Genomic DNA, 22,482 nt, shown 5'->3' with positions numbered 1-22,482 from the left:
AAATCAAATGGAGAAATAATGAAAAATTTCCACAAATTCTTTGAAGCTCCATCATACTTACCTTGTAAAAAAGTAAGAAACTACAGCTAAGGCTGGGGGCCCTTGTTGTCCTCTAATCTTGGTCCCCTCTCTGCTTCCTAGAGGAGATTACTATTAGCAATTTGTGCTTTTTCGCCTGAATTTTTGTTCAAAGCAATGCTACGCCTATTTTGTGGGATTTATTTCTGCTTATTTTACATAGATGGCATCATACTCAGGAGACCTGGTGATGCTGTAGGGTTAGCATTGGACTGCTAACTTCAAAGTCGGCAGCTCAAACCCAGAAGAGGAGGCTGTCAAGATTTATTGCTTTGGAAACCATAATCAATGGCAGTGGGTTTATTTGTTTTAGGTGGTACACTGTCCTGGAACTTGCTTTTTTCACTTAGTGTCTTTCAGCATTTTCTATGTTGGTATAGACAAAGCTATTTTATTACTTTCTTCTTAACTACTTCAGAGTCTTCCAAAGAACGGGCATTCACAGTTTATATAGCAGTTTCTCTACAGATAGTGAATATAAAGCATCTTTCTTTTGTTCTCCTTTCTTCTCTTTTTGGCAACTTCTGTTGTTGTTAAGTGCTATCGAGTCAGTTCTAACTCATAGCGATTCTGTATAGGGTTTCTGAGGAGCGACTGGTGAGTTTGAACTACTGACCTTGCAGTCTAGTGCTTTATCCTACAACACCACATCTTTTGGCAATTAGTACTCCTCTTTAATGAGAACGTTGTTGTTGTTGTTGTTAAGTGCTGTAGAGTCAATACCGACCCATAGTGACCCTGTATAGGGTTTCCAAGGAGCAGGTGGTGAGCTTGAACCACCGACCTTGCAGTTCAAATGATTTTGCAATCTGACACATTAATCCACACAAGGACTCCTTAATGAGAACAACTGCTATTTAATATTTAAATCAAATATTTTTTTAAATTCCAGCTTCCTAAACTCATCAGTTCCAGAAAGTGCACGCCTAGTTCTGATCTCAGGAAGCAGTGTCTCAGCCTTGGGGATTTCCCCTGTGGTCTAAGGTGTATGGAGGAGCCTTGAGCCTCTGTAACTGTACAGTGGGATCAGTTCTGACAACCTATATTTCTGTTCTTAAGGCTCTACTGTTAACTTGCTGTGTGACCCCAGGTGAGTTGTTCCTCTCTCTGGCTCCCCATTTCCTCACCTATGAACAGAAAGGGTTAGAGCATAGATACTTCTGTGCTATTTCTCAGCTCTGAAGGTCTTTGGTCCTCAGTGTCCAGTTGCAAGTGACCAACCAACACAGGGTAGATGGAGATACAACTTTCCTTCTCTTGCTGTTCTATAAACAGTCTGCTTCCTGGAGTCTTTCCAGGGGAAGCTTAATGGATGTTCTCAGAGCTGCAGCACCTCATGAAAGAAGGTGCTAACAGGACACAGAGGAATGGAGACCTCGAGCGTTCTTCCTACTTATCCCTGCGACTTCTGAAGGCCAGGTTTCCATAGCAATCTGAACTCATTGAACCATGTTAAAAATCTGCTATCATAAAGAGGAATAATTAGCTGTCCTGAGAGTCCATCTGAAGAGGGAAAAAGAGAAGCAATTATTTCTCATAGACAGCCAGCAAAATAGTGCCTGTTTCAAAGACTCTCAGATGGCTAAGGGTCTGAGAGCAAGTGGCACAGGCCCCTCATTTTAAAAATGTGGATACTGATGTGAGCAGTGAATGCTTTCTGGCTCTTACTCGGAAGTCGCTTCCTTCTCTGTACCTTTGTGCTGTCTTCGTCCTAATTCCTTCCCCTCCTCTCCATTCTCTGTGGGCTCTTTCCTCTAGGATCATCTCTGCACTGGATGACTACTGGTTGTATCCTTTCATTCTCTTTCCGGTAGGTTCCCTTCACAGCCCAAACTGCCTTTTAAAGAAGGAAGTCAGATCCTGTTACACTTCTGATCATGGAGTTTCTGGGTGGTACCAAAGGTTAAGTGCTCAACTACAGTTCAAACCAAGCCAGAGCTGCCTAAGAACTAGAAACCAGCCATTGCAAACTCTAGGGAGTACAGTGCTGCTCTGACACACATGGGGTCTCCATGAGCAGCACTCTTCAGTTCATCCCTCCAACAGTTTCTGACGGTGGCCCAGTAGCCTCTCCCCTCTCAGTGACTTCCTTTTCTCCTTCGCCCCTCACTCCAGCTCAACCCAGCATCCTTTCTGGGCCTTGATGACAGCAAGCTCCGTCCTCTCTAAAAGTAGCACACTGGCCCTCCCACCCCTACCATTCTTTATCTAGCCTACTATTCGGGCCATTTACTCATGGCACATGTTCCTATCTGAAAGTCACACTCTGTTTCCTTATGTCTTTGCTTTCTCCATCACCTAACAATTGTGAGAATGGCGCAGGACCGAGTAGTGTTTTGTTCTGTTGTGTATAAGGTCACTAAGAGTCGCTAACAACAACAATCTGTCGTTATTGTTCACTGCTATTGCCTTGCCACCCAGCACCGTGTTTGGCAATGAGCGGCCCTGGGTGTCCTTTTTCTGGATGAACATATGGATGGGTGAATAGATGCTGGGAGGTATTCCCACTGCATCCTGAGGATGAGGCTTCTCCATTTCCTGTCACTGACCTCACCTGTAGGACTAGGCCCACCTGGGGGGATACCACATGTGGAAAAGAGCTGAGGCCAGCTGGAGCACTGAGGAGGAATGTGAAGAACTGAGCCTGGAAGACAAAGGCCTCCATGACTCTGCCGTGAGGGCTGGCTGGGAGAGCTGAAGGGCCCCAGGGGAAAGATTAGGGGCCGGTTCCTGTGGTCCTGATGGGGAGTCACATGGAGGCATGCTTTTCTCATGACATTGAAGACTGTCTATTACTGAGTTCCTATTGTGTGCAGTTTACATGGTTAGACACTCTTGGCCCGTAAGCACAGTAGAGTCATTATCTCCCATCCCAGAAAATGAAGATCATTTTGCACCTTCTTCCCTCAGCCTGTGATCGTCTTCCCTAGGACTCTACCAGGCTAATTCCTGCTCATTCTCCCGTCACCTAACTCACCCCCAAGACTACACCGGCTTCTACTGTGTTGTCCACTTGAGCCCTGTATTTGCTCCACATAATACTCACTGTCATTGTAAATACACCATTTCTGAGATAAGGCTTGTTTAGTGCAAGTCTCCTCCCCCTTAGATGATCACCAAGAAATAAATGTTTGTTTAATGAATGCATGCAAAACTAAGCCTCTGAAGAGGGCCAAGGTCCTGTGGCTACTAAGTGGACCCAGCCAGCTCTGTCTGATCCCAGTGCCTGGGCTCCTTTCTCAGGGTTGTAAGGGCAGAGCTGTTTGACGAGGGATGGAAAATAGTGCATGGTCGCACCATTGGGGAAGCACAGGCAGACCTTGTTTTACTGTGCTTCTCATTACTGGGCCTCAATGTTTTTTTGGTTTTTTTTTAATGCATCGAAGGTTTGCAACAACCCAGCAGCGAACAAATCTATGAGCACCATTTTTCCAACAGCATGTTCTCAGTTTGTGTCTCTGTGCCCATTTTGGTAATGCTCATAATATTTCAAAATTTTTCATAATACTTACACTTAAAAGTTTTAGTATCGTGTAACTTTTACATCACTGGGAAACAAAAATAATTGTGTGACTCAACTCAATTTCATTTGTCTCTAGTGTGGTGGTCTGGAACCTAACCCAGGAGATTTCTGAGGTATGCCTGTACCAGTTAGGGAGGGGCCTCAAGGATCCACTTGAAATGCAGATTCCTGTCCAGCCTGACTTACCAGACTACAGGACTTACCAGAGCTTGCTCTATGAGGAGGCAGAAAAGGATGGCATTGCCCACTTCCCTCAGACTCTGGAACACATCTGTTTTGAGCTCTGCGTACTCGATGATGTCCTTCAGCTGGTGATGGAAGAACTCCAGGATCCCTGGGAGGAGAAGAGGTATGGTCACCGGGAAGCTGACACTGCTCAGCTGGCTTCTGGGAAGTGCTGACTCAGGAGACTGAAAAGCCAAACCATGCATCCCTGAACTCATGAAGACCCTTACATAGAGACCTTGCTATCCACTAGTTGAAGGAGTGCTGGTGGGGCAATGGTTATGTGCTTGGCTGCTATCTGAAAGGTTGGTGGTTTGAATCCACCAGCTGCTCTACAGAAGAATGATGTGACCATCTGCTGTTGTCAAGACTGGAGCGTAGGAAAGCCTATGGCGCAGTTCTATTCTGTCCTAGAGGGTGCTGTGAGTTGGAACAGACTTGACAGAAACAAGCTTATTCACTCAAGACTTCCACATTTGTAGTCTTCTTCCAGCTTCCCACCAGTCCTGTGCAGCAGGAGGCAAACCAGGGCTGGCTTCTGACTGCTCAAGCAGTACTCAGCTCCGTGACGTGTTAGAGAAGCTAACACTACAGGCTACACCCTCAGAGCCACCCCGCGATGGGTGGGGTTGGGCTGTTTTCTTATCACTAGCCCCTACCCCCACATTCCCATTACCAACCTGGGGAGCCATATTCATGCCGAGGCAGGCGGCATATCTTGGGCATCACTTCGATTAGGGTTTTCACATACTGGAGAATGGTTCCTTGGAGCTGTCAAAAGAACAGTGAGACAGTCCATTGCTACTGTCCACGTGCTTCTCTGAGCTGAGCGCTTGAGTACTCGGGTGTTTGCAGAGTCTGTTAAAACCTGTGGATAAGCCAGGAGGAAGTGGCTTCCCTCCTACAATCTCAGAAAATGGTCTTTGTAAGACAGAAGATCTTTGCTCATTACTCTCTCAGACATATAGACTTCATGGAGTGCGTCTATATTTAGGCATGGGATCTTTCCTGCTGTCGGGGTGCTGAGATGAGATCCAGATACACAGTTAAAATGAAACAGAGCCAGGGAACTACACAGATTGTGACACATTACCCAATTTAAACATGGAAAGTGCATGGCACATTCATCCTGTGTCCATGGCAGACGTCTTTAATCAATCAACACATTTTTCTATTTTACTCTGGATTTTCACAATTTTTAACAATCCATGGCTCTAGATAGCTGCTACCAGAGGACTAGAGTTAGGAAGTGAATCCTATTTGCTCTTAATGACCTGGTTATATATTATTTTGCTTCTCTCCCTTTGTCACCTCAAATCCTCAAGAAAATATGGTTGAAATGCTTCAACTTTGCTTCAATGATATTGCAAGGAATTAAATAAAGGTTCACATGACCACATTTGGGGCAGAGTGGTAAAGGGATACAGAATGCTCTGGAGGCCAGTGCAGCGCTGATAGCAGGGTTTAGCATGGAATCCAAAGGATAGAAGTGTGGTGATTGATTAGAGATGTCTGCCATGGACATGGGAGGAGAAGAGAGCAGTACATGTGTCATGGATTTACTATGCTCAGATTAGACAACGTAGTACGGAAGAGGAGCATGAGCAGTTGTCGTTGCTAGGTGTCATGGAGTCAGTTCTGACTCATCGTGATCCCATGAACAACAGACTGAAACGGCCTGGTGTTGTGCCCGCCTCACAATCATTGCTATGCTTGAGTCCACTGTACCCACTGTGTCAATCGTCTCATTGAGAGTCTGGCTTTTTTGCTGTCTCTCAGTCATTAACAGGCCTTCAAAGTCACAATCAGGCCTACTGAGTTTCATTAACACTTAAAAACAGTGAGTTCGGGATCAGAAAACAGGAAGCAACGCCCTAGGTCAGTAGAGGCACAGAAATGTAACAGAGCCATAGGTCAGAGTAACCAAGGCACAAGGGTGATGATTTCTATAAACAGTGGGAATGCCTATGACTTGTGTTGATTAGTCAGATAAAAAGTGAATATAAGCAAATCTTGCTCACATTGACCTGACTTGGTCACCACCTCCCTTGGCCTCATGCAGGTCTCTTCCTTACCAAGCTCTTGACGATCTTCAGTAGTTCCTCCATGACCACAGCGATGCCCTGGTAACCTAGAAGTCTGCAGATGGTCTTGAAGTGAGGAGGCCCCACAAAGTTCCTGTAGGAGCTGTAGATGTGGCTGTAGGCAATGTTCAGTGGCTGGAAAACAGGGATTATGGCAAAGTAAGCGGCTGAGAAGGCATGGATGCTTGTGTGAGGTCTGACAGGAAATACTTCTCTGAGGGAAGAAATGGGAACACAAAGTGATGAACACTTTCTCTCACTGGAGATTCCTGTGAGTGTCTGCAAGGTGTTGGCCATGGAGAGAGGGTGGTGAGAGACCACAGGAGGGAGCAAAGGACACTGGATGGAGTAGCTGTTCCCTAGCAGATGAGGAGAAGAGGTTTCTAGGCAAACATTTCGATTACAGGGACTCCTGCCATCTCTGACTGTTCACACACAGCTCTTTCCAGCTATGAGTTCTACAAACTGATATGAAGTAAAATAGAGGCACTCCTTTCTGTAGAGGCATCTCTGGTACTAGAAATTGGCTGGAAGAGCCACTTGAAAATTCAGTGACTGAATCAACATTTTCCTTCTTCCTACTCTTAATTGCTTCCATTTAGTACAGGGTGTTATCTTAGAAAGGGAACAGGCCTAGGAGTCAAGAGACAGGGCGGACTAGGTAGGAAAATCACTTGGGTTTCTTGTTCCTTGGTTTCCTCATCTGTGAAATGAGGCATTAAGTCAGTGGTCTCAAAACTTAGTGCAGCAGTCCAAAAGAAGATGTCATGGAAGTGAGTATGTGAAGCCAAAACAAAAGCACAGCTGTGATTTCAGTGCTGGTTGGGGAACCCAGAGCCCTGACCACCTCCATCTTCCTCTGGACCCCAGGAAACATGTTCAATGAATCCTAGGGCTCCGTGGAACCCAGTTTAACAACCTTACAGGGGATCTCTTATTATCTGACAATATGTGACCAAAATGCAGGGCCCCAAACTGGTCTCGCTTGGTTGTTGAGACTACAGAAGTGAGCATTGACTGACTAATGCCGTGTTTTTGAAATGCTGCCATTTATGGTGCTCCTCTTCCTGTACCATGTGAAGCCCTCCTTGTGCACGCTCAATTAGCTGCACAACAGAAACATGGGATCCAGACTGCTCATAGTCCCATTTCACAGATGTGGGAACTGAGGCTTGAGGGGCGAGCAGCTTGATCAGAGTCACACAGTTCATGATAACTGAGCTTTGATCTAGACCCAGATATGGCTGATTTCAAAGCCTACACTTGTAACTTCTCACCTACTAACAGTTATTTCACATGAGGAATACCTGTATAAACCATCACCAGTTTTTTTGATAAGGTTTCACTTGAAAATGTCATTCTGAGTGAAGTTTTTCTACCTGGAATTGTAGAAAATTTGTACACAGGATATATAAATATGAGAAGAACACAGAGCTGCAACTCTTTCCATTGGCTAATTGGAAGTTCTACATGAATTAACTAGAAGTGTAATGATGCTTTTGGAGGACTGCGGAATTCTGAATATTCTTTGGAGCCATGGAGGAAGATCTGATTGATGTGGCACTGTGGGTTAATGCGCTGGACTACAAAGTCAGTTTGAACCACAAAGTTGGTGGTTCAAGATCATGAGCCACTCCTCAGAAACCCACACGGGGTCGCTATGGGTTAGAATCTATTCAATGACACTGAACAACAAGTTATTAAGGTAAGTGTGTTTTACTCTATGAATTATTCCAAACTTTGCAAAACAAGTATCACAATTATGTTGTTCTTGTTGTATGCTGTTGAATTGATTGCAACTCATTGAGACGCCATATGACAGAGTAGAACTGCCCTTAGGGTCTTCTAGGCTGCTATCTTCATAGGAGAAGGTGGCCAGGTCTTTCTCCCGTGGAGTTTCTGAGTGGGTACAAACTGCTAGCCTTTCAGTTAGCAGCAGAGTACTTAGCCATAATGCTACCATTATGCTACTAGGGTCCCCTCTAATAACAAGGGTAAGTGAAGACCACAATGACAGCACTCTAGAATTCATGAAGAATTAATTAGAATACCCACTCATTCACCAGGCTGAATCATAGTATATTTAAAAAGGCCGTGCCTACGTATTGGGAGGCTTGGAATATGAGGACATGCGGTGTTCACTACTGAGGAAGAGAAACTCAGTAAACTGCCTGAACACAACGAGGCAGAGGATGAGCCCGGGGGTGGGAGCGCTTTCATATAGTTATTAAGGATTGCAAATGTTATGGGGCAGAATGGTTTATGTAGGGAGGGGAATATAACTGACTCAAAAGCATCGTGTTCATAGCAGATCCTACAAATATATGAATTATTCATTTGATTAAGCCAACCATATGCCCAGGCTTATTCAGGAGTTTTCTGTGTGTGGAGCAAATCCAGTTTAATGCCCATGTAATAAGCCACATTATCAAATAGGACCAGAACTAGGGTGAGGTGAGGGAGATCCTTGGGCTTAGGGCTGCATGGAAGTTCCTACTCTCCTAAGTGAGTGCATCCTAGTCCTGGCCCTTTATTATCAACACCCCATACTGTGATTTCCCTTTCCAGAGATGAGCAGTGTATAACCAACACTAAACCACGGCTGGCCTCTGGGAGGGTGCAGGAGATTGGTTAGAAAGAAATTCTAGGTGACAGAAGCACCCACATCTTGATTGGGGTGTTGGCTACAAAGATGCATCATTTGGCAAGACTTAGGGGATTGGATGTGTACTCATGACCTGTACATTTTACTATACCAGAGTATACCTAAATAAAACCTATGACGTAGCTGAATATACTTTCCAACACAAATTCTGCACCTTAAAAAGTAGAACCCTGGTTTAGATGAAATCCTGAGGAGGACCCCATGGGTTAGCTCTATAGCATGAGCCTCCAGAGGCCTGGGGGGCTATGAGTACAGCGGGCAGTGATAGCTAAAGAGTACAGGGCTTCTTTTGGAGGTCATGAAAATGTCCTAAAAGCAACTATGATGACGGTTGCAAAATTCTGTAATTATGCTAAGAACCACTGAACTATAACCACTTTACATGGGTGAACTGCATGGAATTATGGATTCTTTCTCAATAAAGCTATTAAGAAAAATAAAAGCTGTCCAGCCATGGGTGGGAGTGGGGAGGGTCACTCATGGTTGGGAGTATCTGAGGAGAAGCACAGTGTAGGGTTGTTAAAAGGAAATTCTGCCTGGGGCAGGAGCTAGACAAGACATGTTCTCTTCAGGGGCTCCAGGTCCCAAGCATTCTTCCTGGAAGCTCATTTTTCCCAGCATCTTTTCAACCATCACCACCCCACAAGGAGCTTCTGGCACCAAGTTTCTCGTAGTATTTCCCGGCAAACAAAGATAAAAATATATTTGGATTATTGGAAACTGTTCAGCAACCCTAACCAGTTCTAAACAGAAGAGGAGATTCATGTTAGAACTGTTTTATCACACATCGAGTTTGAGAACTTCCTCTCTAGACCCACTCGGTATACTTAGGAGGCCTGTTGATGTTCCTACATCAGTCTTGGATTCTGGTCTAGACTGGTAGTCTCAGTTGATGATCGAAGCTCTGTAGGATAGACCTGCATGGTATAAGCTGAATTCAAATCCTCTTTCAAAGCGACCAAACTCCCTTCCATCCCCTCCAAAAACACACCACACACATGCAAGAGGAATGGAACCTGCATGCTAAGAGTCCATGCACACGCACCCCCTGAGGGCACCCCTCTAACCTGTTGGCTCAATAGGAGGCTGGGCCCTATTGAGAAAATGTGGGAATATGGGAGCCTGGGCATTTTCTGAGGTTCAGCAAAGAAAAACAGGAATGCAACATGACTTGAGACATTAGAAATGTGCCACAAATCTCAGACACTGAGCCAATCCTGCTAACTGACACAGATTAAAATCCAGCATGCTTTCTTTTAGGAACTAATTACACATTTTGTCTGTTTAGAATGGCTCACTACAAATCAAGCTTTTTAAAACCCACACGACATAAAATAGGTAACTATGGGCACTCAAGAAGTAAACATATCCAATTCAGGAAACAGAGCCAGGTTATTACTGTGGGACACAGCATTGTGGTAAGAAGCAAAACCAGTATTCTGAGGCACGAGAAAATATGGTGAGTTTGATCTGGCAGATCCTGGACACGGTAGAAGGACGTGTACAGGAACTTGGAGTCATAAGGTTTCTATCTATCACCAGATGGTAAACATGGCCAGGCATTCCAAACAAGAAGGCCTATTTACTTGGCAAATTGAATTTATAAGCAATTTGCATCTCTGCTTTCTGGAATCATAATTGCTGTTTTCAGAGGTTCCAAGAGGACTTAAAATGCTTTCCAATTTCCTGTTTTAGTTACGATTTCTCTAATGTTCTTTGAATAATTTGAATGCCATCAACCCACAAGTAAACATAGCTTTCTAACTCAGGTCTGAGAGTTGCATCTCAGCACTCTAAAACCACTTCCAGTAAATGAAGCTTCCAGGTAATGAGTCCAGGCAACAGTGTCCTTGTCTCGGAAGGTCACTAGGTAAGACAGTGTCCAAGCCTGGTAAATTCCAAGTTACAGGTTCAAATCCACTGGTGGTGCTTGGGTGACTGTTTATACCTCTATTCCTTCTTGACGTTTAGGGAACTGCAGGGCTGGGTCTCCAACATCGACTTCTGGGTTCCTTTTTGACCTTCTCAACACAGAAATGGGAAGAGTGCTTTCTACCTCATGAATGAAATGCTTTGGAGAAGGCAAAGAGGGAGAACAGTAAGTGAACCTTCCTCTTCTGAGGCACCGTTACCACATCGTATTTAGAGGTGCCAACGTATTTGGAATGAAATCAGTGACCCCACTTTTCTTGATAATTTGTAGCCAGATGATGACACACAGGTGCCTGATGTGTCTTTGTTTATGAATGTTTTCACACAGTAATTCCTTTGCAACTGCCCAGGTATATTTGTTTCCTGTGGTTGCTGAAACAAGTTACCAGAGATTTGGCTTAAAACAACAGAAGTTATTCTGTCACACTCTCAGTTCTGGAGGCCGGCTATCTGAAATGAGTATCACTGAGCTGAAGTCCATGTGCTGGCAGGGCCATACATACTACCTCTCAAGGCTGAAGGGGACAATCTGCTCCTTGTCCTTTCCAGGTTGTCATGGCTGCTGGCATTCCTTGGCTTGTGGTCACATACTCCAACATTCAACACCAACATCATCAAATCTCTCTGCCCTATCTTTATATCATCTTCTCTTCTGCGTGTTTCAAATTCCCCTCTGCCTTTCTTATGAGGACCCACCTGGGTAATCTTGGATGAGCTCCCCATCTCAAGATCAATCATATCTACAAAGACTCTCTCTGGGGGCGATACTATTCCAGGTCTCTCATACTAAAGACAAACTTTGTCCCTCATTCTTCAGACATATTATTAGGAGGGATCAGTCCCTGAAGAAGGACATCATGCTTGGTAAAGTGGAGGTCAGTAAAAAGAGGGAGACTCCCAATGAGATGGATTGACACTGTGGCAGCAGCAATGAACTCATGCAGAGCAGGACTTGGCAGTGTTTTGTTCTGTGGTGCATAAGGTCACTATGAGTTGGATGGCACCTGACGATAATTATTCCAGGTAGAGCAGGTGTAATGATCTCTTTTTAACAGAGGAGGAAGCTGCGGCCCAAGAAAAGTGAAGAGACTTGGTTGAGATGAAATACAAGATGACACTCTGTCACATGTACTGATTAAAATAACCGAAGTCTTCTGGACCAGGGAATAAATAATGTTGCAGACTTTGTATACTGGTGGTTACAGAGGCAGTAGAATAGCTGGTATTGCTGGTGATGTTCTGGGGCTGAGGTGCAGATGCCCCACTGGCATCCAGCACATACCCAGCTGAAACGTACCCAGTTGGCTGTAGCAAAGCACTGGGCTCTATGTCCTAAGGCCTGCCAGGTTAATGGGAAAGTAATAATAAGAGTTTGATAAATTTCTCTGATGTCAAATTGTGGTTCAGGCAAGGGCATCATTAAGTTACTAGTAATCAAATGAAAAAAATGAAGGTCACATCAACAATTTCTAAAGGCCAAGTCAGTATCGGGAAATTAGTGGAATGATTTTATAAATAATTTGCTTAATATTTAACTTTGGAGATGGCAAAACTAGTTACCCTGGAGTGAAGAAAGATTCATGGCAACCCCCATGCTTGTCAGAGTCGAACTGTGCTCCCAAGGGCTTCCAATGGCTTACTTCTCAGGAGATTCTCTAGGTTTACTGGGGTTTTTTTTTTGAGGCATCCCTGGGTAGATAGACTCACACTGCCAACTTTTCACTTAGCAGTTTAATGATAGACTGAAATTTACTTTCAGAGTCCTGGTGTGGTGCTATAGGATAAACACTGGACTACTAACTGCAAGGTCGGCAATTCAAACCCATCAGCAGCTCCTCAGAAACCCTATATCAGGTATTCCTGTAACATTTCCCCACCTCCCTTGTCTACATCCAGGTGGAGGAGGATCTCTGTCTGTTATCATCATTCTGGGGTCCAGTATACTGGGAAACCCCATTTCTACTTCCCACGAGAAGTCAAAGGGCGAAAACTAAACAACTACAGGCCCCAGAGCAGTCAAGCGGAACAGGGGTGCCCTTTCTAGCCTCTGGATGAAGCTCTGACTAAATTCTGGGAAGGGCTCTGAGCCACTGACCTTTGCTTCTGGATAATAACACTGTCCAGGCATTGATGGTTCTAGTGCAGAAATCTTACCTTCTGGGTGGGACCTGGGTTCAATTCCCAGCCAAGCACCTCATGCACAGCCCCCATCTGTCTTAGCAGTAAAAAGTTTACTTATTGCTACTATGCCAAGCAGGGAGCAGCATTTTGTCCACTAGGGGTGTCCTTGGTTGCTGAGAACTGGGGGTTGACTCAACAGCGAACAAAAGTAACATTTCCAAGCCCAACGCTTTATAGATATGGGCTCAACTAACAGTCACAACAGCACAGTTAGTTACCAGAGAATTGATTCTGACTCGTGGCAACCACATGTGTGTAGAGAATTGCTCCAAAGGGATTTCCAGGCTATGAACTTTTGAAGTAGGTTATCACAACTTACTCTGGGTGGGTTTTTGAACCACCAACCTTTCCTGTTAGTTATCCAGTGCTTAACCATTTTTGCCACCTGGGGGCCCAACAACAGAACTAGAGACAGGGATTGTGGTCATTCCCATTTTACAGATGAGTAAAACAAGGCAGAGAAAAGTGAGGAAACTTGTTCAAGGCCACACAGGTAGGATGTGAAGCCAGTCTAGGGTTCTAGGGCCTGCACAGGGAACCTTCCTCTGTGTACCAATCCAGGTTTGAGATCAAGGCATAATCTGACTTTATTCCTTCACTGCCACCTTCAGGGAAGGAGGAACAGAACCCTGTTCTTGGTGGATTTACTGCTCTGCAGTACTTTACTGCCAACTGCAAACAGCCTGGCCTGAAAACTGAGGAGGCTACCTACTGGGTATACCATGGCAGGCTTCTCTCTGATGATGGCGAAGGACCGAGCTTGCCTGGGTGCTGCCCTCTGAAGCAGGCATCCTCAAATCATTTACCCAGAGTCAGGGACACAGTTTCCATTCTTAGAATCAGTCCTGTGGTCTGACGGATGTCCTTTCTTCTCTCCAGGTCAGTGAAACAAGAGGACATCTAGGCCTCAAGTTCTCTGACAGTCTCATTTCCTTAAACATATAAATTTCAGCTAAAAATGTCATCTATGAGCGCTAAAATACATTCTCATTTTTGTGAGGAAAAAACTATGAGTTCTACTTCACTGCTCTTCAGGGCCCCAAACTCTGGTATTATTTTATTCCCTTCAAAACAACCTTTTCAAAAGGCATCTGCAAGGCACCTGTGTTGGCCTCTCTGTACAGAGCGTACTTTTATGCTCTGCAGGGAGTTGCCAATAGCATTTAGGATGAGGCAGGCCGCGTACATTCTGGCAGATTTAAGACAGCCCCTGGGAAGACTGAATGCCATCCGGAACCACAGGGCAAGTGTCTCATCAAGGAATCCTGGATGTCCAGCACTTTATCCTCACAGAGACTCTGGGCCTGGGCAAGGTTCTGTGACTCACCAGCTAACTCTCCACAGCTTTTTGATTGTTTTTGACGTGAAGGACAAGGAGACCTTTATGGGTTGGGTTTCTTGAAAACTTTGGTTAAAGAACCAAGAAAAACAAGGTTGACTTCTTTAAATGCATAATCTGTGTAAGAAAGAACTCATAACTGTCTGAGGTAATTTTTACCCACTATTTTAGCCATGCTCTGTGAGCTCCACAACAGAAAGGTGCTAGTGAGTTGTTATGAGCCCTGGTGGTGCACTGATTAAGCCACAATGCTGCTAACCAAAAAGGTCAGAAGTTTGAACCTACCCGACGCTTCGTGGTGTAACGATTAAGCCTTGGAAAGCCTATGGGGCAGATCTATTCTGTCCTATATGTACGGTCACTATGAGTTGGAATCAACTTGAGAGCACACAATAAGATGCTTTTATAAAATCTGGGTAACAGGAAGGGAATGGAATCTCAGAGAGTAAAGTCAGGATTCTTGAGTGGAAAGAAATGTTGGAAATCATCCAGTTCAGGAATAGTACACTGCTTCCATTTCTGGTGCACTTGTGTTGGGAAGGATTCTGAGGCTGCTTCTGAACACAACTGAAGGACTGCCATGATGGTGGAGCAAGCAGGATAGGGTTCAGGACTGAGTGGGAACAGTGCCCAGACCTTCTTTTTGCCACCAGATCTAACCCAGCCATTACAGAGGATGGAATTCAGACCCAGAGAATAAAAGGATTTTGACCAAGGTAATGACAAGTAATGACACAGGAGGCAAGTAGAAGGAAAAGGCTATGTGGTGGGTAGGAGGCAGGGATGGTGGTGAGATAAGATGAGAAGGAAAGCTACTGGTGTCTGGAGTTGTGCAATAACTGAGAACCATTGTCTAGATGAGGCAACACAATAGGGAGAAATGATACTGGCCAATTAGATAGGTGTAGGAAACTTGGAACAATCAGTACCATCCTGGGGATTCATTTGCAGGAGATGGTTTGCCCTTTTTGGCCAAAAGAATGACAGTTGCTTTCACTGGGCAAAATCCCTTCCAGACTGGTCCCTGAAAGCATCATGCGTAGAGATGCCTGTTGGTTGCCATGGTGAATGATGCTGATCTGAAGAAATGAATAATGTGAACATTGGGGGCGACAGCAGGGATTACTCAGACGGTGGTGAGAGAGGTATCTAGGAGAACCCAGAGCCCAGAGCGGAGGAGGGGAGAAGGCACCATTCTTTCCACTTTGGTCTACTCTGTCTCTGAGGTTGAGCTTTGGCCGGATACACTGCCAGCATCAGGTAACAGGCATGAAGGGTGCTTCTTGGAAATGTAAATAGCTTTTTTTCTCACATTCCCGGAGAGAAGGGCTGCCGGGTGTGTGTGTGGTAATCTAAATAGCCCAAAATGGGGGTGGGGCGGGGGCGGGATTCAAAAAAAGAAGCAGTGGAACAAAGTAAACAAGAAAGACTGATTTGGCCCTAAAAGCTGAAGATGCTACTAAGGTCCTGGAGAAAGCTCTTAAAAATGTCTGCTGTGGGAGACTAGATTCGTGACCAGAAATGTGATTCCTGATTACCCCTGAAAGAAGCTTTACAAAGGCAGTTGCCTATGTATCATAAGTAATGAATTAAGCTTTTTTTCACTGCGGCTGGAAATGCAGTTATAAAAATATGTGGGGAGTTAGGGAGGGGTGGGGAGGGGTGTAAGAGGAAGACACAGAAAGAGGGAGCACAAATCCTTATTCTCCTTTGCAATGACCTTCCTTAAAAGGATCTGAGTATACCTGTTTTGTTGTTGTTACGTGCCGTCGAATCGGTTCCAACCCATACCGACCCTTTATAGGGTTTCTGAGGAGCGGCTGGTGAGCTTGAACCACCGACCTTGCTGCTCAAACGGCTTTGCAGTCTGATGCATTAATCCACAGCACCACACCAGGACTCCATACCTGTCTAATCCCTCTCATTACCTATTTTTCTGGGAAGAAATATCCAGTTGAATGGAAAAGAACTCTTTCCCTTCCTGAGTATTTTAATCCACTGTCATCTTTAGAGAGAGAGAAAATAAGGTGTAAAAATTTACTCTACGCTATGTATCTATCTACACAACCCTCTTAGAAATAGGGCACAAAAATAGGTGGGAGGGAGATAAGGGAGAGGCAGCTCATAATAGAAATTAATTCAGTTTCACATCTAATTCCGTTTGAAACCCTAGCAACTGCTTTATCCTATGTTACTGCAATTTAATCTGAAACCAGTATTTTGTGCTAGAGAGGAAAGGCAGAGAACAAAGCAGGGTGTGAAATACATGAACGTAATCAAGACAAATATGACTGTCCCTTAATTTTAGATCCGGAGAAATTCAGTGGAGGAGAACTATGATCTTTGAAGTAGATAGAATTAAAGGGAAACCAAAAAGCTTGAAAATGGCTGTCTCTTGCCAAAGTGGCAGAGCTGGCAATCTAAAGAAGGTTTATTTGAATTGTTTGGATAAATAGTAACGGAGTCTCAGCATCACCACCCCTTTTTTGCAATTAAGGTCAGTTTCTAAACCTAGCAGTCTTCCATTTGGAAATCAAGCGGTTGAGTGGCTTTGAGTCTTAGTTCTACTTATTAGCTGAATGAACTCAGATTGCTCATTTGTAAAACGGGGATTCACCTCAGAAGTTGTGATAAAGAATACACGGAATTTATTATTGTACACCAGGCATGTAGCAATAGTCCCTCAACAACTATTGGTAGCATATTATTGTTTATAGTAATAAACAGTAGCGTTTATGCTAGTAAGCTAATAGTCTGCTATTATTAGGAGTTCTGGTGTGGCTCTGTAGGATAAGCACTGGAGCACAAGATTGGTCTGAATCACTAGGTAGTGATTCAAACTCACCAGCAGCTCCTCAGAAACCTATGCAGGGTTGCTATAGTTGGAGCCAACTCAATGGCACAACAATTGCTAGTATTAGGAGCTAATTGTCTTGACCTAGGAAACTGGTGTCCTGGAAATCCTCGGCTTTGAAAAAAACAAATCAACAAACAATGCATGAGCAGAGGCTTTGGGGGAAAATCAGCTGCTAATGATTAACAATAATTGCTAATGATGGACTCCTGGTGAGGTGCTGTAGGATCAGTACGGGACTGCCAACCACAAGGTGGGCAGTTCAAACCCACCAGCTGCTCATTGGAAACCCAAAACAGGGTTGTTATGAGTTGGAACTGACTCAATGGCACTAACAGCAACAACAACGATGATTGACAAATGAAATCTCCTATCAGCGTGTGCATCAGAGCTGGGAGGCTAAGGAAGGAGAGGGCACAATAGATAAATGAGCTCACATCACTAGCAGCAGAAGCAGATCAAGAAGGGAAATTTTAGGTGAAACAGTTGCCAGGGTATGTCTCACAGAGCTGTGCTACTGATTTATTTTTCCTCTTCCCCTTCTGTTTTTATCTTTTGTTTTGTTTAAATGTTTGGGGACAAGATATATGTAAAGGATCTAGACCAAGCTGGGAGAATTGAAAATGGGCGAATGTTCTTTAGGCTTGACGCTTTGGCATGCAACGGTACTAATTGGAACTCTTGTTCTGCTACTTGTTAGCTAAGTAATGTAACTTCTCAGCCTCCATTGGGTTGTCAGTAAGATTCGGGGCCATATTAGTTTCTATAAAATATTATGATCATAAGTACTTTGATGGGGGGATGTCACTCTTTACTTTGATTCGGATTCCAGAATCAGGATGAACATCGAGGTTGGGAACGTTTCTTATACGGGAGCCATCATTTCCTGGTCATCCTCAGAGCCCTGCCTGGAGGATTATTACCATGTTATGTATAGGCCCAACTGGAACAGCATCTTCTCTGGCTATCTTCGCTACAGCTTCCACCATGAGGAGAAGGTGCCTCGAACCATCAGCTCCGTGGCGCTTGAACATCTGGCTCCTTCCACTTTGTACTTTCTGTGTATCAGTTGCAAAAAGGCTGCCTTCCCCTACAGGCACGACTGCACCATGTTCCACACGCTGGATAAGAGACAGCTGGCTTCTGGAAGCTCCCTGGTGGACCCCCAAATCTCCCTTTGGGTGCTGATGGCCATTCTGCTAGCCTGTTTCACAGCTGTTTTAGCCTTTATCTGCCTCCAGTTCTGGTGCATTCGCTGCCACGAGCCTAGGTGGTCTTATAGAGCTGGCCACATGGAGGAAGCCAACGGGTTGGTAAGATGGCCAGAGGAGGTGCCGGCTCTAGGTCAGAGAGAAGAAGACCTGCAGGGGCTCCCCCTGGTGGAACTGCCACGCAATAACTCTGGTGCTGCTGCTGAGCCTGAAGTGGAAGCTGCCCAGGATATCCATGAGGACATGGGTGCCTTACACAGGGAGGGGGTTGAACCATCTGCCAGGTGGCCTCAGGGTGGGGAGTGAGAGGTGGGGAGGAGGCAGCCCACATCATGTAGCTAAAACCCATAAAGAACCCAATTCTCTTCCCTCAAGTGTCAGTACATTTGCTCGGGTTATATGAATGGCCTACAACAAAGTTTCTCAAACTGCAAAATATAGACCCCCAGGTACACCAAAGGAAAAGTATATATACCTTACAGGAGAGTTCACTATGGGGCACCGTTACGAATTAAAAGCACTGCTTTAATATTTAAACAAACCATGGATATGCTTTGGAAGCAAAAGTAAAATTGGCATGACACAAATAAGACATAATTCTTTGAGAACATTTTTGAGGTGCAGGTGGGTTCTTTGAGCTATACCTTCGGTCCACTAACCAGTTTCCTCTGCCCTTAGGAGGATTATGTTGGAATGGTATAAGAAGCCTTGCTCTAGAATTTTCCAAATCCAAGGCAATCACGTGCCACCTTGTACCCCAGCTTTATATTTTTTTAAACAATGGATTATCTTTATAATTGATAATATTTTCTTTTAAATTGACTGAGTTTTTAAACTTTAACTTATTTTTTAAAAGATAGGCTTATATTATTCCATTATAACAAAACAAACAACAAAAAAAAAACCCCACCACCCCTCTACTGTTATAAATAGAAGGGAAAAGCTATAGGAATAAATATCACAAAAATAAATACTAGTTAAGTTCAGTTTAGATTCTGTTCCCTGCCAAAGGCTTGGGGCTTGAGGCCCTCTCTTAGCTTTGATTAAAATGAATATAGGCAAGTGTTGGAGAGGAATTAAAGATAGTAGCGCCAAAACATGGTTTGAAAGATCACAGTGAGTAAGTATTCTTTACTTCCACGTCTGTGAACCTCCCGCAACCTTTCCTTGCTTTGAGAACATTGTGAGGACCAGACTGGCCTTGCTGGAGAAGACCCAGGAATGCCAGAAGATCTCCTAACCCCATCTTTGGGCCCAACTGTTGGGAACTCATCTTGGTTAATCACATTTCCAAAGCAAGGACTCCCCAACCTAGAGGAGAAATTAAAAAAAATATATGGTCATAATTACACTGCCAGTTCCTTTTCTAAATCCACGTGTGCTTTTTTTTTTTTTTTTTTTTTGAGAATAGTCTCAAGGATGGCCATTTGTATTCCACTGCAAAGAAAATGCTGGCATTGTTTTTATAGATCTCTTTAGCCCTTTCAGAGGCATTCTTTTTCACCCCATGTATGTCCCATGATAAGAATGAATATCCTACATACTTAGTGTTGGTGAGCATTTGTGAACACTGTTCCCCTCCCATGGCTGTGGAAATGAAATGGTGGAGGACAGAGATTGTCTGTTTTGATCCCTGGTATATCTCCAGCATGTAGAATCTGGCATTCTGTGGGTGCGTAATGAACGTCTGTTTAATGAATGCCCAGAGTGATTACTCTAAAATAGGGACACTGTTTGAGAGGGTTTCCTTACATCCAGGATGTCTATATATGAGCAGGAACAGCAAAGAGGCTCAGCTCTGTCTCCAGCCATCCCGAATTTCCTTCAAAGCTCCACCTTCCCAACCTCTTCTTGTCTTCAGATCCCTATCTCTATAGAGCTCAACACCCAACACCCCAAGATGACACTGCAGTGAGTCAACTAGAAAATACGAGGAGAAAGGAAGCCGAGATGAGAAGGCCCACAGACCTATCTGGTAAAGTCCTAGCCTCACTGTTCCTGCCCAGTTTCTTGCCCTGCTAGTTCTGTGTTCACCCATCCCTGCTCGCTGTGAACCAATAAAGGTGAATATAACTCAGAATTCTTTCTGCCTGGGTCTCACTGCTGCCTCTTTGTCTCCACACCTTCTTGCTTTTCTGATTCAGAAAACACTTTTCCATTTGCTTTCTCTCACTAACCCACTTACAGGGAGGGCATAGAAGGACTACTCACCTTGGATCCATAGAGGTAATAAGGTTGGACGTTAGCAGGTTTATCTCTTTGTGGTTCTTGGGTGAAAGGAATGGCAGTTCGGACAAAACTGGTAGAAGAGAAGAGATGAGGCAGAAGTTAAGTGGACATGAGGGAATGGGAGCACTTCTTGGCCATGTGAAGAGTCACACTGATGCAACAGCACCCACCATTTCTTAAGTGGCTGCCTATTAAAGTACAAAGGAGCCCTGGTAGCAAAGTGCATTATGAGCTGGGCTGCTAACCACAAGCAAGGTCAGTTGTTCGAATCTTCCAGTGGCTCAATTGGAGAAAGATGAGGCTTCCTGCTCCCATCAAGATTTATAGCCTCGGAAATCCTATGTTATTGTTGTTAAGTGTTGTTGAGTTGCCTCCAACTCATAGCAACCCTGTATAGCATTTCCAAAGAACAGTTGGTGAGTTTAAAACCAACCTTGTGGTTTAAACCGACCTTTTGGTCAAGTGCTTATCCTACGGTGCCATACCAGTATCACAGGAAGCCCTAGATAGGGTGGCTATGAGTCAGCACTGACTCAATGGCACACAACCACCACCATAAAGGTAATGCACTCTTCTGACATCATCTCATCCAACTACTGCATCGTTTCCATAGATGGGAAAACTATGGTCCAGATTTATAGGTTAAACTTGGGGCTTCTGACTACTCAGAAGGAAAATAGGCTGGGTTTGAAACTGGCTCTTCTTCAGAACTCCATTCCATCATCTTCAGCTTGATTTGTCAAGAGAAGGGACCAGAAAACTTCTGCAAAGGTCCATACGGTAAATATTTTAGGCTCTGCAGGTCATATAGCTTCTGTTGCAACTACTCATTTCTGACATATTTACAAAAAAAGTAGCCACAGAAAATATATAAACAAACAAACCTGGTTGTGTTCCAATAAGCTTTATAAGTTGCAAGCAATTTTCACTTGGCACCTATTACTCTCCTTTGGACATTCCCCCACCCCCACCCCCGCCTCAACCATTGAAAACGTCAAAGTCATTCTTAGTTCATGGGTTGTACAAACACTGTTGGTAAACTGGATGTAGCCTATGGGTTATCATTTACCAAACTCTGCTCAAGAAGGTTAAATGTTTCAAATCTTTGGAGAACCAGAAGTCTGCTTGTTCAATGTGTGGATTTGTGGATTCAGGAGCCTTTGCGGATTCCTTCCACACATTCCCATCCATTTAATACATACTCATGTAACACTGACCCCTAAGGATATAGAAAGTACTTACAAGTGTGTGCAAATGGTTAACAAACATGCTAAAATGCTAACCCAAAGGATAAAGGTTTCAGTACACCCAGAGGTGCCTTGGGAAAAAGGTGTGATGATCTACCTTGAAAAATAAGCCCCAAAAAGTTTTTAAAAAAGATAACGAAAAATAAGTCCCTACAAACCCTATGGAACGTAGTTCTACTGACACACATGGGGTGGCCATGTGTTGGAGCCAACTCTACAGCAACGGCTTTATGTCCCTGTGTAAATATCTCACCTCTTCAACCAGGTCTGAGCCTCTGTGGGAATATGGAGAGATTACGAATCGCCTCTATGGAGACTGTAATCATTGCAATGAAGCAATGAGTGTAAAACCGATGGTCTCTCACATAAACTATCATTCAGTTCACAATAAAAATGTGAAAAAAAGAATGGCTTCAATTTAGTGGCCACGAATTAGGCAGCTAATCTTGCGGTTAGCAGTTTGAAACTACCAGTGGCTCTGAGGGAGAAAGATGAGGCTTTCTGCTCCCGTAAAGATTTACAGCCTTGAAAACCCTATTCAGGTTCGCTATGAGTCAGAACCGACTCCACAGCACATAACCACCACATCCAGTGTCTGGCCCTCTGTCATGTGTAGGTATGCTGTGTAAATGTATGCCTGTTTTATACAAATGGGTTCAAATACCTGTGTGCCCTTATAAAAGTACAATCACTTTCCAGCCTCGAACTCTCCCAAGGCCTGATCCTGACAAGACCTAAAAAGTCGTTCCAGTCTACCTCCTGTGTGCTTCTGTATCCTGACTTATCTTTCATGGCCTCATACCCCACCCCACTAGCTTCACCCTTCTAGTCTCTTAGATACTTTGCCACTTTGCTTTATTTATTCCTACTCATCCTTTGCCTCTCAACTCAAGCATTACTTCCTCAGAGAGGCC

General features: G+C 44.3%; 2 protein-coding genes across 7 annotated transcripts in view; one reads left to right on the top strand and one right to left on the bottom strand.

Moving 5' to 3' along the window:
• CYFIP2 (cytoplasmic FMR1 interacting protein 2) overlaps positions 1-22,482 on the bottom strand; it is a 127,345-nt gene that overhangs the window by 26,730 nt on the left and 78,133 nt on the right. For all 6 annotated transcript variants that reach the window (XM_006863926.1, XM_006863925.1, XM_006863929.1 and 3 more), the window contains 4 exons: positions 20,304-20,391; positions 5,902-6,045; positions 4,507-4,597; positions 3,805-3,935 (listed from right to left, as the gene is read on the bottom strand). In XM_006863926.1, the coding sequence (XP_006863988.1) occupies positions 3,805-3,935; positions 4,507-4,597; positions 5,902-6,045; positions 20,304-20,391 (454 nt within the window). The remainder of the gene's footprint in view (positions 1-3,804; positions 3,936-4,506; positions 4,598-5,901; positions 6,046-20,303; positions 20,392-22,482) is intronic.
• On the top strand, positions 17,720-18,431 carry FNDC9 (fibronectin type III domain containing 9). Its single transcript, XM_006863924.1, has one exon. The coding sequence runs from the start codon at positions 17,721-17,723 to the stop codon at positions 18,396-18,398; it is 678 nt and encodes a 225-aa protein (XP_006863986.1). The 5' UTR covers position 17,720; the 3' UTR covers positions 18,399-18,431.

Source organism: Chrysochloris asiatica, unplaced genomic scaffold (assembly GCF_000296735.1).
Source record: "Chrysochloris asiatica unplaced genomic scaffold, ChrAsi1.0 scaffold00057, whole genome shotgun sequence".
Classification (NCBI taxonomy): domain Eukaryota; kingdom Metazoa; phylum Chordata; class Mammalia; order Afrosoricida; family Chrysochloridae; genus Chrysochloris; species Chrysochloris asiatica.
The sequence above is the reverse complement of the archived record's forward strand: the minus strand, read 5'-3'. Positions and strand labels throughout refer to the sequence as shown.